General features: G+C 43.9%; 1 protein-coding gene across 1 annotated transcript in view; it reads left to right on the plus strand.

The window, feature by feature from the left end:
• The window catches only part of SFMBT2 (Scm like with four mbt domains 2), a 109,845-nt gene that overhangs the window by 44,883 nt on the left and 46,300 nt on the right, over positions 1-18,662 (plus strand). The window contains exons 5-7 of the mRNA XM_058805530.1: positions 4,304-4,392; positions 7,465-7,711; positions 11,088-11,185. Of these exons, the coding sequence (XP_058661513.1) occupies positions 4,304-4,392; positions 7,465-7,711; positions 11,088-11,185 (434 nt within the window). The remainder of the gene's footprint in view (positions 1-4,303; positions 4,393-7,464; positions 7,712-11,087; positions 11,186-18,662) is intronic.

Consider the following 18,662-nt stretch of genomic DNA (forward strand, 5'->3'; position numbering starts at 1 on the left):
CTTGTTGGGCACATGTATCCATGGGGCATGCTGAGGTGTTTCCAGGGAGTAGCTTATTTTTAAGTGCTGTATGCCTGTAAGTTATTTATGCAACCATTCCTTTATTTTACCAAATGCAGCAGTTCAGATCCCTGAATCTTGTTCTTGCCAATCAAGTGGGTGCCTTGGGGGGAAAAAAACAGTCCTGAAAAGTAAAAAACCAACCACGTTCTCCCCATTGTCTTGTCGAGTTTTCAGATTTCAGGGTTTTTCCTGCACTTTGCAGTGTCCCGTTCTTGGGGGGGAAAAAAAAAAAAGGAAAATGAGGATTTCCATGTAAACCTGAGAGAAGCGACTCTCAGCAAAACAGCAACTACTAGAAAACGAGATAAAATCCCAAGAGCTGCTAATGTGATAATAGTATCTCATATTCATTGAATGGAGTGCCTGTGCCTCAGTGCTGCCATGGGACTGTGAATGTGCTTTTAATCTCTTATTTCTCTAGAGAGGCAGATAAATCTGAACCCATTATGTGCTGAGGCTGAGGCAGGGCACAGAGATTTACAGGATTGCAGGGAATGAAGCTGCTGTCCTGGCTCTGGGGCACGTGTTCAGAGGGTTTGGATGGGATGGGATGGGATGGGATGGGATGGGATGGGATGGGATGGGATGGGATGGGATGGGATGGGATGGGATGGGATGTGCATTTCCAGCTTCTCTTGGAATGGTTTTCATGGTCAGCACACACAGAGCAAGGGGAAAAGGCTGGGCTTGATGGGGAAAACCTGATAAATACTAAATACATCAGCCAGTGAGCAGCTGGCAGCAGCCCCTGCTCCTCAGCTCCAAATGCAGCCTGGAGTGTCAGGACACAGCTTGGGAAAATGAGGAAAATGAGTAAAAGTGAGGAAATAGCAGTGGGTAAGAAGGGGAGAGAGGAATGGGAGTCAGAGATGTTGTGGGCAAGGTGAATTGAGTAGGGAAAAGTGGGAAGAATTTGAGGGATATTGGATATGATCCAATTCTTGGTGGAAGGGGCACTCAATTTTATAGCCTGAGTCTTAATGTCGGAAAAGTCTTTTTTCTTATTGAAGAATTTGCTGTAATATTTGCCACACTAGAAGGTGATCTCTGAAATAATAATTTTTTTCATGGAAGGAGGCAGTGAGCTGCAAGGTTTTTACTGATTTTTACTTTTGCAGGTGTGGATAATTTCACTGAGGTCTGTTGGGAGTGGTTCACCCTTCACCAGCCCATCACTGAGTCTGGGACTGGTTCATCCCTACAGCTGCTCCTCAGGGATTGGGGAGGGAAATTTTGGGTCTTTTTTCAGGTGTTTGAAGCCCATGGACCACTCCTGACTCACTGAATTAATTTAAGGCAGGGGAAAATGTTTTGAAAACAGGAATTCTAGTGGAGTTTAGGTCACTATGGAGCAGGATTCTTTGTCCTGGCCACCTTCCTACCCATCCAGGCAAGTTCAAACACTATTTTTATGTAAAGCAAAAAAAAAGCAGAATTCTCCCAGCCTGTCCAGCAGTAGGAGAGGTTCTGTAGAGCCTTTTCCTGTAGCTGATGATGAGGGAAAATGGGAAATAGTGATGGGAAGTTCACTGCTTCACTCCCCAGTGCTGAAGGAGTCTGATATTCCAGAGGAGCAGCATTTCTGGAGAGGGATGCTCAGGCTGGGCACCCATGCATGGCACTGACAGCTATTCTCATTTATCCAGCAGATTTTCCTTGTTTGAATATATTTGTTTAACATTTTGCTTGGTCCTCAAAGGCTTTTGCAGCTATCGTGATCATTCAGATTCACTTCATTACTACTAAAAATTAATATTTGCACTGTGGTGACTTGAACTGTAAAGCTGAGCGGGCTGATTGTGCTCTGTAGGCACAGAGGAAGGTACAAATCCCTGTTTCTACAACTTCCAGTGCAATTTCCTGTCTCTCAGAGGTTTTCAGAGCCGTTTTATCTATGCCACAAAAGCATAATAAAGGAAAACCCTAGAAATTAGATTTGTATGGGAAGGATGGTTCTGAAACCACCTAGAAACTGAGAACAGCTCAGGTTTTTTTTTTCAGCTGAGCCTGTTTAGTCTGAAAACAGAGGTCACCTTGTGACTTTTGGACTTTGGAAGTCTCTAATCCAGATCTGAATGTGGAGAGGAGCTTATTTAGATGTCAAACTGTGAGGTGCAAGTCTTTTAAAAAAGGACAGGGATTTTTTTCCTCTCTCTCTGAAAGGCACTGGGAGACTGACAGACAGGCAGATCTGTGAATCAGGCATCGTTATGACATCTCCAGTTGGGCATCTGGAAGTGGAAGCCCCTGAAATCTGTTAATCTGTTGTCAACTTTGAAAAATCCTATTCTCCCCCCATCTCCCTCCCCCCCAGTCCTGCCAGCTTTCAAAGTTCAAAGTGTGTGCTTTTTATCACATTTGTCATTCCTCGGTAGCGAAGCTCTGGCATTCAGAGATTTGGCTGACAACTTGGTGGGAACGAGCCAGAATCGAGTTCAACTTGCACCTTTCTGTGCTGCACCCAGTGCTGTGCTCAGGGGGAGGCAGAATCTGAGCTAGAGGGACCCCAGCCTCATTCATTGCCACAATCCCCATCCTCTCCCTGGTGCCAAAATTCAGCTTGGTTTCTTTATCCTAAGGTAGGTGGACAGGAACTGATGAGTTCAACACAGCAGGAGTGTTGAGAGAGGAAGTGTCATATCCAAACTATTTCTTCTCAGGCTGTTCTTTCATCTTAAATAATGCAAAGGTTATAAATCTTCTGGAAATCATGCAAAACTGGTGCTGCAAAACAGTTAGAATGGTTCCAGGCAAGTTCAAACACTATTTTATGGAGGCTCGAGTCCAGCAGTGCAAGGTTTGATAATTTTAAGTACATTTAAGGTTTGATAATTTTAAGTACATTTAAATGCACATTTAAAGGAATTTAGATAGCTAAATGGGATGTATAGCTCAAGCTGGGAGAACTGGCTTTTGGGGAAGGAGCAGAGCTCAGAAATGAGGTTGAGGCAAGGTGCCCTGGGCATGGCTTGTGTCTTTATCCATGCTCAGTCCTGTGGATTACCATGGGGTAATGGTTTTTAAATAACATATCTGGTTGTTTATTCAGAGGAAATGTTTACATTTTCAAATGTTTGTGATTTTTCCCTTCTGTAGGTGTTTCTGAGTTAGCAGCATAACTGCATTCCTGATGATTCTCTCACACATAAGTAAGATTAGTTTGGAGAGAAAACAAAGTTTCAGATGTAATTTAATTCTCTTCTACAGGCAGGTAGAATTAAAGTAGAATTTCTGGATTTTTGATAGCAACTGCACAGTACATTTGAAGAAGCATTTCTGTCTGTCAAGCTGAGATTTGCTGAATTATTGCCTTCATGTGTCCACTGATTTAAACCAGAACTGACCTGGAATGTGAATCGTAGAGGCAAAATTTATATATTTCAGTTCAAACCTTATAAAACTGCATACACGTCCTAAATTGATGCTGGTTCACAGTGTTTACCTCAGAAATTATTCTTTTTTTTTTTCCTGATAAGGGAAAGACTTTAAGTCTTTCTTCTTGCTGGTGTATTGACTCAGCAGCTGATATATGATGTTCTCAGGGTTGATTTTTCTACTCTGTTGGAAAAGCACCTGCAGTTTCTGGTCTCCTGTCAAGGAATTGAAAGTTTGCACAGCTTCTTTTTTTCCCAGAGGTCATTAGTGAACATACAGAGAGACTTTATAAATCACATCTGAGCCCAGGTGATAAGCAGGAAACGAGTGGTTGCACAAGCAGTGGCCAATTCTGAATGGGAGAGATGGGGATGATAAACCATGATGTTATAAATCATTGTCAGTGGCTACAGTGGAGCAACACCTTCCCTTTTTTCGGGATTTAACTGTGTGAACAGGTTGCCCAAAGAACTGGACAACAAACCAGCTTTTCTGCTTTGTCTGAACTGCAGCTGCATCCAAAACTTTAGAGCTGGTAAATCTTGAGGTGATGTTTCTGATGGAATCACAGGATGGTTTGGGTTGGAAGGAACATGAAAGATCATCTCATTCCATGCCCTGTCATGAGCAGGGACACCTTCCACTATCCCAGGTTGCTCCAAGCCCTGTCCAACCTGGCCTGGGACACTTCCAGGGATGGGGCAGCCACAGCTTCTCTGGGCACCCTGTGCCAGGGCCTCATCCCTCTAATAATGAATAATTTCTTAATAAATACACCAGGTCCACTGTGTGACACACACATGGCAAGTCACTGCAGTCTACTGTGCTAAGCATTTCTTTTCTTCCCTTCCCTTCTCTTCCCCAGCAATCAAGGAGAAATACATGGACTGGACAGAGTTCCTCATCCAGGATCTGACCGGCGCCAGGACGGCCCCTGCCAATTTGCTGGAAGGTGTATGTATTAGATTGCATTCCTCCTCCTCCTCCTCCTCACTGTGTGCTTGCAGTGTCTGTGTCTGCCAGCCCTGGGACCTGACCATGCCCCAAAATCCATGGCAGCAGTGCCTGGACTCTGCTGGCCCCAGTCATGGGGAGTTTTGCCTTTTCAATCTTTACAAAGTTGGTGCTCAGAAAAGGCATAGAGTGTGGAGGGGATCCACAACAGGGGGAGCTCAGCCCTTCAGTGCCCCAGTAGATCCATCAAACTGGTGACCTGAGCTGCCAATCCATCCCTGCCCCATCCCTGGAAGTGTTCAGACCAGATTGGATGGGGCTGGGAGCAATCTGGTTAGTGGAAGGTGTCCCTGCCCCATGGCATGGGGTTGGAACTGGGTGATCTTTAGGTCCCTTCCAACCCAGACCATTCTGTGACTCTGTGGCACAGCTTGGAGAGGGGGTTTGCTAGGTTGATGGGGAGCATTGTCAGGTTTATCTTTATATGGGAAGTGCTCCCTCAAGGACATTCCCTCCACCTAAATCCAGCAGTCACATTTAGCGGGGAAGTTGTTAGGTGAGGTGGCCTCAGAAGAGCAGAAGGGTTCATTTTTTAGATGCTCCCAGAGCCCAGTCTGCAGCAAATCCAAGGGGTGGCTTGCACTTGGGACAGCCTCAGATCCTGGACAAAAATCCCACAGCTTCACCTTGAAACCAGGAGCAGCTTTTGCATCAGGGCCTGCCCTGCTCTGCTGTGGGTGCTTTGGAGAGGAGACAGATGCTCCTGCAGGAGCCCCTCATTCTTTGTCCCTCTGTTTAGGCTGAAAGCAAGGCCACACAGGAATTTGTGAAAGTGCCCATTTGGCTTGTGGGAAGCCAGTGTCCATCCAGGCACCATTTCTGGTCATTTTGTCCCTGCTCACTTCCACCATCCACAGCTGCATCCTTTTTCCACGTGCCCAAGCAGTATGGATGGACCTGGCAGGGATAATTAATATTGTACCATTAGGGTCTTCCCCCCCCAGTCTGAGTGAAGAACAGCCTTGCAGACCCCAGACAATCCACATCCTGCTGCATCCCCATTCCTCGACTACCACATGCAGAAATCTGGTGGTGCCCAGCCCCCCATCTCTGTGTGTGCCAAACCTCCCCTTTCTGCAGGCAGAAAAGCAGAGAGAGAAAACACTGAGTTGGCTTGAAGCAGTTTCTGACCCTTTCCTGGTGTTTTATGTGCTCAGTGCTGTGTCCTGCAATGTATGTTGGCCCCTGTTGACAGGTTTGCTGTTCATGAGTGCTGCAGATTGTTGTTAGGCTGTTAAATCACTATGTAGTGCTACTTTTTAAATCCTTTTTTTTTAATTTTTACGTGCCAGCTATGCATGTGAAGGGTTCTTGCATGATGGTAAATGTTAATATTTCATGCAAGCTGATTATTAATCCTAGCCATTCAGTTCTCATGGGGTAAGTGACAGCCCATTGGCTTAAAATTTAGCACACAAATCAGAAAAGCAATATTCACTTTGATACAGCCAGGGATTTATTATAATAAGTTAAATCATTACACCATCCTTTCATATTAAAGAATATTTGGTTGCAAGCAGTTGTATGAGAGGGGAAAAAAATCCACATTAAAGTGGATTTCTGTTGTATTATTAAATTCTGACACTGCATTTTGCCATGAAATAATATTTGAAGAGATTATACAGATGCTTGCAGCTTGCACTGTAGAAAAGTAGCTTATTATGGCAAATATATTGTTCTGAGAAATATCTGTTAATCATAAATTTATTTAAAGTTGTACATGTGATAAGCTTTTGTTAATTTTAATTGCATTTTTTACCATATTCTCATGCTCTTGCCTGCTTCTTTGTATTAAGAGAGACATACAAAAATCGATTGCATCTTAAAATTTCAATATTTTCAATATTCAGAAGGAAAAATAACTTTTTGAAAAATAAGGCATTCTCCTTGTTCTGTTTTGTAGCCACTATTAGAAAGAACCATCCTGGACTAACTCTTGATTTACAGAGTTAATATTTTAAAAAGTAATGTGAGATGTTTATATGGTTTAATTAAGTAAAAGTGAGACAAACACACAGGAAAAAAAAAAGTCTTTGTTTTTAATGTATTTTGCCTTTGCTGAGCATCTCCTTTGGGGACCAATGCTTCCAAGTCTTGGGGTCATTTTAATGCTGCTCTTAAAACCCCGGAACTGAGACATTGCATAAGAATTCAAACTTGTATTTAATAAAAGAATAAGAAATCTTAACCACTATGTTAAAGCTTGAGAACACAGAGATGCTCACAGTCACAAAATAAAACCACTGAGCCCCAAAGGGGTTGTTCTGCAGAGCATCTCATGGTTTTTTAATGCCTGTGCTTGCAGGTGGAAGGTTACACACATGTGTAAAATGCTGCAAAACTGGGATCCCAGAAAATAAAATAACCATGTGGAAGCAAATAACCTCAGTCACTGGGATTTCTTGGGCATGGTGGCTTGACCCAACAAATCCTGTGTGCCTTGGGCTTGGCTCCAAACCTGCTGTGGGCTTTGAGCTTTGGAATAACCCCCACAGCCTCCTGCATCTGTGGCTGGGGGGGATAATTTGCTCTTCTTGCTAGTAGGAATAAGATAAAGCTGATCTTTGGTGAAAGAGATCAGTACACAGAGTGAAATTTCTGGGTCATGCACAAAGTAGTCACCTTCTAGGTAAATATTAGGGTCCAGTCCTGTGGTTGGTTCTTATCAGCTGCAATCAATGATAATTTGTTTTAAATCCTTCAATACAACTGGGCTTTGAGTAGTACAGGAGCCTCCTAAATGGATAGGCCTTACAAGCTGTTCCACCTTTATTATTCTTTTTTTTGTTGTTGTCGATGATGTCGCTTGAGAAATTAGCACAACTGTTGTTTTCTGTTTTACTTCTGAATTTGCACTTGGAAGACATTGGGTAAAATAGAAGAAGAACAGACTGTTTGCTGATCGCTTGGATGATGGTGTGAAAAACAAAAATAATCTTCTGCTGTCATCTGTTTCCTTGAGAAGTCTTCAAATAAAGTTTAAAATAAGGAGTTTTGCTTCTATTCAAACAGCCTCTGCGAGGAAAAAACCCTGTAGACCTCATTACAGTTGATTCCTTAATAGAGCTGCAGGATTCCCAGAATCCCTTTCAGTACTGGATAGTTAGTGTGGTTGAAAATGTTGGAGGAAGATTACGCCTTCGCTATGTGGGATTGGAGGAGACTGAATCCTATGACCAGTGGTTGTTTTACTTGGATTGCAGACTTCGACCAGTCGGTTGGTGTCAAGAGAATAAATACAGAATGGACCCACCTGCAGGTAAGGAACCTCCTAGAAATATTGTCTCCCTTTGTGGTGTTCACTGATGTTTTGAGATGCTTTGTCCTTTTCCAGCATTCACATTGCTTTGTCAGTAGTTTCTGGTTGTGGCACAAATGGGAGGTGAGATCCATCTAATTTGGGTTCAGAGTGGGTCCTGTGGAGTGTATTGCTTATTAAATAAATTCATTTGAAATCTTTGCAAGTCTGTCAGACTGTATGACATCAGGAGATTACAGCTTGGAGATGAAGTGTCTCTAGGGTTTGGAAGTCTCTAGGGTTGAGTTTAGTGTTCAAACCAGCTGGAATGGAAAGGGATTGGGGCTGCAGTTAAGCCAGTCTGGGATCACAGATTGATCCACATTCTCCTGTGTAGGTTAAGTGCATCCAGGTCTGTGCCTCCTTTTCTTTGTGCTCTGGGTGTAAGTTTTTCCATGAAAGTTCCCCTCCTCTGGGAAGGTATTTCTGCTGTGGCTTCTGTCCCTCACACTTAATGAGGAGAGTTGACCCTGACATGTTCAATTCTTGTGTTCACAAGTTTGTCTGGGACTTGGGTCCTCAGTGCTTTTTGCAAGTGTGCGTTTTTCTTCTCTGGTAGGTAGGAATCAGTGTTACCCATCACTTCTAAATTAGATGTGAGTGCTGGAGAGCATGAATATCACCCACTGTTATTTACAGAGTCTTTGTGTTACAGAGAAACAATTTTTTCATTGACCATCTCTGAACCCTCTTGGCCTGTATAGGTTTGGGGAATATAGAAATGGCCCAGAGGAGATTTGTGCTTCCTCTTTGTTCATTCCATTTGCTTTCTGCTCTTCCTTTTATCCAGTTTGTGCATCCTTCTCTATAGATTCCCCACCCCAGGTTTCCAGGTCAGTCTTTCAGGATGCAGAGCATCTCAGATAAGGGAGATCCTATGGACCCAAACAATATTTTGGATGGAGGGGTCTCTTTCCTGAAGCCACCCACATCCTAACACCACTTAATGTGAAAGAGGGTCCTCTGGGGATTGGAACTAGATGATGTTTAAGGTCCCTTCCACCCCAAACCATTCCGTGAGTCTATGAAACAGCATCTCAGCTGTCTCCTTCAAACAACTCTGTATATCTCACAAGCCCATTTAACTGAAGCAAAGGGGTTATAGCTTATTTTTCCCTTCAGATGTATATCTGAGTCTGGAATAAGCCTCCTTGCTAGTGCAAATTGGCACAGGCTGCTTGACACAGAGCCACTGATGGCCTGAGCTCAGCTGTTTATGCAGGACAAGATCATCCTGGTTTATGCCACTTTCTATTTAAAGACAAATTGCCAGTCATTTTAATTGCTCACTGCTTGTGAACCCTAATACAAATTGACACAGTACACTTTGTTCAATTACCTGGAGCCCTGACACTTAAATAAAATGCTTTATGCTCTTTTAACCATGCAATTTAGTGTCCATACACTTGCCCAGCATAAGTGAGATGCCACTAATTAAATGTACACCTGATATTCCTTGCTGGCCCTTGAAACCACTGGAGGTGCCTCTGTATCTTGAATTTTGTTGATACTGCCCAGAGAAGTTGCTGCTTGTTTTCACTGATTTTGGCCAAAGTTGCCCAAAACTTGGCCAGAGTTGCCCAAAATGGCAATTTCCACTTTCCTGTGTTTCACTAGCATCACAATAGAAAATGAGTGTCTGTTTCCAGCAGGGAAGCATCAGGCAGAGTTTTTCTGAACTCAGACCTGAAACAACAGGCTGGTTGCAGCATGGGGCAAAATCATGTTGTGTTAAGTATTTCCCTGTAAATTAAACCAAAAAAGAAAGAAACAAGGTGAGTCATCCCCCTCCCCTGCACTTGATGCTGATCAAAATTCCTGCAGGCAAGGGAGAAGTGGGGCAACAAAACTATAAAATAATGAACAATTAGATAAAGAGTACACTTCTTAACACTTGTGCCCGCTGCACACATTGTAAACAAAGACTTGAAATCTATGTTCCCATTAATAACCAGACAGCTGAGGAATTAAAAATGCTGCCCTGAAAGGTTAACAGTCCCCTTCAAGCGTGTTTAAATTCATATGCATATCCTTGATGTCTGTTCTGAAGTAGTGAGATTTGATATAGTGGAAGTATAAATACATCCACTTCAGTGAGTGATTCTGCAAATCCTGCTTTGATAAGGTCTTAAATCTGTTGAGTTCAGAGCATAAAATTCTCTTGTAGCATCAGTGCTAGGTGGAAACAGTGCTTGCCAATTCCTTTTTTTTTTTTTTACACGTATTTTTTATTCCCTCTTTCAGAACTGTAAGATACAGCGGTAAATCTTCTGCTAGCTAGTAAATAAATGTGGTTATTAGATGTACAGGATTTAAATGCAAATTGGGCCAAATTGAACCTTGATGTGAATGAGGGGAGCCAGACTGGGCAAAGAAAAGCTCCACACTCCTCACTCTGTATCAAGGCTCGAGTTTATTACTGAGCATGTGTTCATTTTCGTTTTAATAATTGTTGCAATCTATCTACCTATCTTCTCTCTTTGAGGCCTTGATATGAATGTTCTGCAATAACTTGTTACGTGCAAGATAACAATGTGTTTTCTAGGGCAGGAGTAAATCCAATATAATGTTCCCCATCACAGCATTGTTCCTGCATTGTTCCCTTTGATGATTCATAGGCATTTCACTGCACTGAACCATAAAGGGCTTGTTAATATCATGATTTAATAATATTAAACCTGTGTAAAGAAACTCACTGCAAGCAATGTGAAGCTGCACAAAGATGTTCCCTAAAAGTATAATGATGAAAATTCATAAGTGTAAGTGTTTGCTCTGCTGTGATGCTCTGGTTTGAGTGTGATACCAAAAAATGTGTCTGGGTAGGGATTTACCTGAAATGTTTCTTCCCACACCCACCCAACCTTGCAATTAAAAAAAAAAACCCAAACCCTAAACACTTTCTGATGAATAGGTGTCTTAATAATGATAATATTTGTTTTGTTCAAATATGACTAATATTGCTTGAAGACCTGAGGCTCTTCAAACTAGGAAACATCAGGTATTTTGAGAAATGAAAATTAGTTTTTTCACTATTTTCAAGTAATGAGATAATATGATTCTCGTTCCTTCAGCAGAATAATTTGAAGGATGTGAATTTTTCTGGATTTTACTCCAGGTTATAAAACACAGTCTTTATCCAGTGTGCCCCTGCTAGCTGCTTTTGTGTTGAATTTATCCATGTTGCACAGCTTGGAATGTAGACACTGTTCATTTCACTTGCTCTGTCCATTCATATGACTTAAGAACTTTAGTCTTCCAAAAATGTTTGATCTCCAAACAGTCACCTCTTGGTTTTGTTGTTCTTTTTTTTTTCTTTTTGTTATTGTCATCCCTTTAGATATCTATTCTCTGAAGACTATAACTGAGTGGAAATGCGCTCTGGAAAAATCCCTTAATGATGCAGCAAATTTTCCTCTTCCAATGGAAGTGTTCAAGGTAAAAGATATTTTTCCTTTGCTTGTGGAACCTGTGATGAATAAATATCATGCCATGTTTAGTAGCTAATGTTAAACTTTCTCTGGAAAGGCATTTGCTATAATACATAACCGTGGAAGGTCACAAGTTGGATGTTTGTATAAAACACTTTTTATGTGTGGACTTATTTCTTAGTTGGTGTTTTCTGGGGGCTGGGGGTGACCAGCAGGGATTCCTCCAGTTATTTTTCCTGTGTCTTACTATGTTAAATCTCTGCAAAGACATCATACATAACTGTGAAATAGTAAGGCTGTGACTATAGAAGTTGACACAAACTGGACAGATTTCTGTGAGCCTTACACTAAAGTTTGCACCTGATCACAAGCCACAAGGTAGAGAAACCTCCTTCAGAGACCTGTAGTAGAAGTGAGAGATTATTTTGTTCCTACATCTTGTTTTTTATAATTTTTTTTAATTCTCACTCTGGTGCTTCAGCCCCAAGGCACTGCCTTTAATTTCCCATGTAAATCTGCACTGCTGAGAACCATGGTGGCTGCAGCTAATCCTGATTTACAGCTGTGCCTGCCTGGCTCCAGCAGTTCCATCCTGGCTGGGGTGGGATGGACAGTGAGGGGATGCTCAGGGAGGGGTGTGGGAGCACAGCAGTGCCCCATGGCTCTGCTGTCACCTCCTGCTCGGGGACACCACCAGCCTGGGGACCCTCTGGTCCTTCAGCAGCACTGCACTGGGATGCTCAAAAACATCCCTGGAATTGGTGCAGTTCATGTGTGGATGTGGCACTTGGTGGTGCCCTTGGCAGTGCTGGATTTGGATCTTGGAGGGCTTTTCTAACTGAAACAATTTGATGGTTCTGTTACTGGAATAAATCTCTTACCACGTCCCATTCTGGCTGCCGCAAAACCCCAGTGCCACCTTCACCCTCCCTGGATTCCATGAGGAATCCAGGCTCCTCACCCAGCTGGGATGCACTCAAATTAGCCACATTAATTAGGGGACACTTTGCTAATAGCCCAGGCTCATTGGCTGGGAGAAGAGGGAAGATTGGAGTTGGCCTTGGGCACAGATGTGGGTTTGAGGAGCCCTGTGCTGGGTTGGAAGTGAAGTGCACGGAGTTCTGGGTCTCTGCCATTCATCTCATCCAAGGCTTCCATCTGCCAACTCTATTAAAAGTTTGCATTGGCAGCTTCAAGATCAAAAATGCTTTGTGTGGGGCAGGGATTATATCACAGAAGGGAATTTCTAATGTGTAAATTTTATTCCTGTCTGTGTGAAAGAGTGAAGAATGTTTCTGATGAGGCTCATGAAACATCCTTTTTTAAAAAAAAGTTTATGACTAACAGCTGTGTTGCTGCCTCTTCCCAGTGTGCCAGACTTATACCCACTTATTTTAATTATTGCATGCAGGTCATAAATTTGAATTCATAAAATCCCAGTTGCTGTGCTGTGTGCTTGGAGCTTTGGAACTTGCAAAGATGTTCACCTTAGAAGACAGTGCAAAACCTTGGAATGCTTGAATGGCCCAAGAGTAGAGTTACTCTGGGGCCAAATGTGGCCAAAATCTTTGGGTCCATGATTAGGTCAGTAGGATTTATCTGTTTATCATAATGTGGAAGGTGAGCACAAGATGAACAGAATTCAGATTTTATTGCTGGGCAGGCAAGAGACTGAATAGATTTTCTGTGTGTGGGCATCACTTTATTCTGCCCGTTTGGGGTGAATCAACCCCATTTTGTACATCTTTATTAAGGAGAAAAAGACAAGATGTCATCTGTGCCTGTGAGCAAGTCTTCCTCTGGTAATGACTTAAACATGAGTTAAGGGTTGAGGAGACTTGGGAGTAAACTCAACTGATCTTGCAAAGAAAGCCAAGGATTATCTGTGGGACCTTCAAGTAGAATCCCAGATGCCAGCAAACAGTGTTGTATCCAAAGGTGTCTTTTATAACTTCCTTCTAATTTTAGTTTTTTAAGTTTTATTTACAAACCCAGCACAGAAGTAGTGTCACTACACCGTGCCTGGGGCTCCTTGATATTGTAGCGGTTTGTTAGATGAGATAAAAAACACAAGGTTTGACAGCTGGCAACTCTTAGAGATCTTCTGGAAAGCTGAAAGTGTCTACTTTGGCAGACAGACATGGTGACTGCACACTGAGCAGTTACATTCTGTTTTTTCCACATTTCCTTGCAGAATTCCCTGGCTGAGCAGGGTGGAGGTGTGTGCTTGCTCTCCATGAGCACGTCCCCTGGGCTGGATTGTGAGTTAAATCCATGTTGTCCTTAAAGCTCTGCCTGACTGAGGGAAATGTCACCGTGGTGCCATCCAGCTGTCCCCAGGAGGTGGCACTGGCAGAGCAGGGCCACGTTTGCAGGGTGAGGAGCAGCAGCTCTCAGGGGTCTGTCAGCCTGTTGCTGCTGTGACACTCCTCAGTTTCGGTGTCACAGCATTGGGTTCTGCCTGAGAGCTCAAAAACCATGGGTTTGAGCCTGAATTATCAATGCTCACAAGTGTGGCAGAGCTGAGCTTGGCACATGGTGGTCTTCAGCAGCAGCTTGAAAAACCCCTTGCAGAAGCACAGCCCTGATCCCCTCCTGGCATCCAGGGAGAAGACACCAGACCCCATGAGCTGGTTGCAAAAATCAGGAGAGAAAGCTGCAAACAGGATTTTCTTCTCTATTTTTTTTTCCTGGTGCTGTTTTACACTTGGCCATATGTTGGAAGTGTTTGTAAAATGCTTTAGGATCCTTTGAGAAAGGAACATGATGTTTAACTGTCACAAAATGCTGCTATTATGCAGCTACTAAACATAGTGTTTTGCAAACTGCACATCCTGGAATAAATTTTCCTCCTCACGAAAGCTTTTTGCAATGCACCTGCTATTTTGTTGTTCCCTGCCTTTCAGAAAACATGTTGATCCTTGAAGGAAAATAAATACAGACAGGGTTTTCAAGGATGTTTGAATGGCTTAGGAGCACAAATCCTTCCAAAAGGCCACAGCCCAAGGACATGTGTCCTTTGCTGTGTCTGCTCTGATTTCAGAGTGCTGTTGAGATGCTCCCGCCCTTGGTTTGGTACAGGTCATAAATGATGGCTTGGGCTTCAGGTGACATCTGATAAAATGGTCAGGGCTTGCTGTGAATAAAAATGGTCAAAATGTTGCTGGGGCCTGATTGCAAGTTAAGTGGAACAATTTCAGTGTTTTGCTTCAGTGCTGGCATTGCTGGTGCTCTCTAAGAGGGAGCCATGCTCCAAACACAGCCCTAATACTACAAACCAGTGCATATTGCAGAGTTACAGCCCAGCAGCTTGTGTAAGGTGAATGGGTTTCATTTCCTGGAGAGAGGCAGACAGGAGATCCTGGATCCTCTCTGACTCCCATTCTGCTTTCTCCAATCTCCTGTGCCCGATCTTTGGGTGCCATGCAGATCTCATGGATCCTCACCTCACCTGTTTGGGCAGCTGAATCCTACCCAGGATTTCGGGTGCTCGTCGTCTTTCCATCGATTTTGCACATTGGCATCCTGTTCTAAATTCCTGTGAAGTGAATCCTGATGCCTGGCTTGGATGGAGCTGTTAGCAGCCACCTCCCTAAACCACATCCTGATAAACTGCTTGGAGAGCACCTAGGAGAGAGAGGTGTTAGATATCTAATAGAGGTGGAAGTTCCTGCTTTATAGCCTTTGGTCCCATTCCTCCTTTCCTGAACTTGTTTGTTCTTTCCAGCTCTAAATCTCTCTAGCAAAAACCCTTCTTTATTATACCCAGCCCAGTGTTCTCCTGTTTCTGACTGGAGCTTCTGGATGTCTCCTGTTACCAGTTAAAAGTATTAATTAATACTAAAACTAGTGACATGGAAGGAATCAGTTGGGACAGATCTCTCTTAAAGAGACAGATGGAGGGACCATCCACCACCCAGGCAAGAGCTGCCCCTGAAATTCAGGACAGAGTGATGCTTCTAGCTCTACACTCACAAGCCTGTCAACAAATATTGAACAGGACTCCTTCCAACAAAAAAAATAAATAGTTTTTTCCAGTGGATGAACAATGCATTTTAGTAGTGAGAGTAAGAGGAACATTTTCTCCAAGACATTGATTTTTTTTTTTAAAGAAAACTGTCACATCATATATTCTGAAAAATCCTCTGTGCCCAGGATTCTTCTCCTGGGAAGCTGAGAAGCCTCAGAGAAAAAGGAAAACAATATTATCTCATTTGCTTCTCCTGTGTTTTGCTGCTTTGGAATGTGGTTTGGAGATTGTTTATCCAGCAGGTGGTTGTTTGATTGGTTTCATGTGAATTATTTTAACTTAATGACCAATCAGGGTCAGGCTGTGTCAGACTCTGGAGAGAGAATCATGAGATTCATTATCATTCTTTGTAGCCTTCTGTAAGTATTCTTTCTCTATTCTTTAGTACAGTTTTAGTATAGTATTCTTTAATATAATACCATAAAATAATAAGTTAGCCTTCTGAGAACATGGAGTCAGATTCACTCCTTCCTGCCATGGAGGACTGCAGCAGAAAATACCACAGAAAACAACATCTCTCAGAATTTAGTAAACATTGTGGGTGCTTCAGAGTGTTTTCTGTACTGGAAGAGTTGAAATTAGAGAAACTCATAGGATTTTCACTCATGGACAATCCTGACCTGGCTGCATGAGTAGCCTTGAAGCCCAACAGGGTTTTTGTGTCTTCATTCCCCTCAGTGGACGGGCACGTGCTGCTGCAGCAGTTTGAAAGGATTATGCCTTTGGTCTCCCTTGGAAGCCAAGCCCCAATCTCGAGCTCCTTCATGCCCTGCTGGCCTGGCTGGCCCTGGCTCGGCACGCCGTGCTTTAATAACCCACGAGTTGTCTGCAGGCTGCCAGATTATTTATACTCCATCTGTTCTGCCTCATCTGTGGGCTCTCCAGCCCTTTTCCATGGCTGCTGCTTGCCTGGCTAGGACAGGGGGTCTTGGTTTGGAAAGCCAGGTGTCTGCTGAGGAAGGCAGGAGCCTCCCCTGAAATGGAAACTGTAAAACCCCTCCCTCTGAATTGTTATAAATTTGAAATTAAGGGGCTCTCAGGCAAAAATATGGGAGCAGGAATAACAGTTTTTTATTAGGGAAGAAAGTAAAAAGATAAAATAAACAATGCAGCAAACCAAAACAACACTGACAGAGTCAGAACCCAACCTGACACCCTGTGGGTCAGGGTCAGTCCCATTGGAATTGTGGCTCTTCCCTCCTGCAGTGTCAGGGTTGGTTCTGCTGGAGCAGGGATCCTGTAGAAAGGTGCAGTCTCTTCCTCTGAAGATCCAGTGGAAGAGGCAGCTGCTGTTCCTCTGGGGAATCCAGTGGAGAAGCTGTGCTGGTGTTCCAGAATCTCCAGATTGTATCCAGGTAGGAATGCTTGGCTCCTCCCTCTGGGCTCACATCTCCCAATGGGATGCTGTAGTTCTTATCAGTCATGCAGTGGGGAGGAGTGGTTGTGGAAGAGATAAGGAAAACTGCCCACTGAACAGAAGACAACTTGCATCCAGATGGCAGATAGAAGACAGTTTGCTTGGCAATCCAGGACACGTGGCTTCCCAATCCCTCTGTTGTTCTGCTGTGTTTTTATCCACTCCTGCCTCAGCACTTATCTCTGTAAGAACCATGGGACACCACAGAGGGAGTCAAGAGGGTGAGATGCAGCCTGGTGCTACCTCTGTGAGCAGTGAACAGCTCTAACCCTCTCCAGCTCCCTCCTGACTGTCCAAGGCTGAGCAGGGATTTGGGTTGGGAGAGCAGTCCAGGGAGGTGGGAGAAGCCAAGCCCTGTCTGAGATGCCCCCAGGGTCTGTTTGGCAGCACCATATGAAAGTCAGGGTTGGGAGGGAAATGCTAGAGGCAGTTCAAGCCAAGCAGATGGGATGAGTGAGAACCAGGTCCCTCAACCTTCCTCATCCTCTGGCATGTGTAGTTTTCTTCATTGGGGATCTCTCAGGATGGGGAGAGGTCAGCAAAAGAGCCTGGTTTAGTTCAATCACTGCATCTAGCCTTGGTGTGAGGGAGTTTGTGACATCCTTAGCTCCTGCCTTCCATATCCCTGGGCAGTGTTTTCCACTGAGAGGGGCTGCTGCACCTGCAGCAGCATCTGCTGCCATGTTTAGGGTAGTGATACCTAGAAGTCACCCATTTTAGGGCATTTTGCGAGGGCATGTACTGATAGGGCTTAAAACTGAAAAAGGGAAGGTTTAGGTTAGATATTAGCAAGAAATTAATTCTTCATAATAGAGAGCTGGTGAGATCCTGGCACGGGTTGCCCAGAAGTTATAGCTGCCCCATCCATGGAAGTGTCCAAGGCCAGGTGTGATGGGGCTTGGAACAACTTGGGACAGTGGAAGATGTCCCTGTTCATGGCAGAGGCTTTGGAATAAGGTGACCATTACTGTTTCTTCCAACCCAAACCATTCCATGGGTCTACAATTGTATGATCTAAAGGTGCATTAATGTCCTCCAAGAAAGCAAAAGCAGCTGTGGTCCGTAGCTGTTTTCCAAGGTGGTTGCAGCTCACAGAGTGCATTGAATGGACTCCTGATCCCTTCTGCTCTCACAAATTCCTGTTGATTTCTCAGTAATGATTCCTGCCATGATGTTACTGCAGGCAGCCTGAGTCTGCTCACAGTTGAGGGGCTGTGTGTTGAGGGGGTGTGAGCAGAGACACTGCAGGTTTCACTCTGAGCACTCAAGGAGCTGTTCCCACCTGTGCCACCCTTTCTGTGTGACTTTACCCTCCATGAAAGGGGACCTGGGTGTGTAACACAACTGGGTGTCACCAACGCTTGTGAAGCACTGTGGCTCTGAGATGCTAAAAAACCCAAACCAAACTGTTCCTGGTTTTGGAAAAATTTGGGCAAAAACCTCCAAAGGGGGCCCCTCCAGAAATCAAACCCACAGGGCTCCTGCCCTCAACTGGTTTGGGAAGGATTCTCAGAGAGAAGTGCGAAGAACCTGTTTATTTAACAGGCACAGCACCCCCCAGCACACAAAATGAACAATATTGGGTGACAGCACTCTGAAAAAGATGACAAAATCAGAAAGTCGCTTTCCTGGGGGTGGTCGCTCTGTTATCAGTCCCTCTGGCACTGGGGCAGCTGCTGCCCAGAGTAGGCCCCAGTAGGCCACAGGGTGCAAACTCTCGGGGTTTGCCAGGTCCCAGTCTGGAGCAGGTTTGAGTAGATCCAAAAAAAGGGAAAGAAGAAACAGTCCAGGCAAAAATTTGGACTGCTTAGCTAAACTAGCTAATGAGCAGAAGCAAAAAGCAAAAGCAGCACTATGTACTGCCCCATCTCTGTGTCCCACCAGCCATGGGGGAGCAGCTGATAGCAAAACCAAAACAAAACTCTCATTCTTCAGAGCCAGTCTTGAAGGCACAGAACATGATATCCAGCATAAACAGAACACACAAATGGGGATACAAGCATCATAACATCACCCTAGGACACAAACACACCAAAA

This window comes from Ammospiza caudacuta, chromosome 5 (genome assembly GCF_027887145.1).
Source record: "Ammospiza caudacuta isolate bAmmCau1 chromosome 5, bAmmCau1.pri, whole genome shotgun sequence".
NCBI classification, from domain to species: Eukaryota; Metazoa; Chordata; class Aves; order Passeriformes; family Passerellidae; genus Ammospiza; species Ammospiza caudacuta.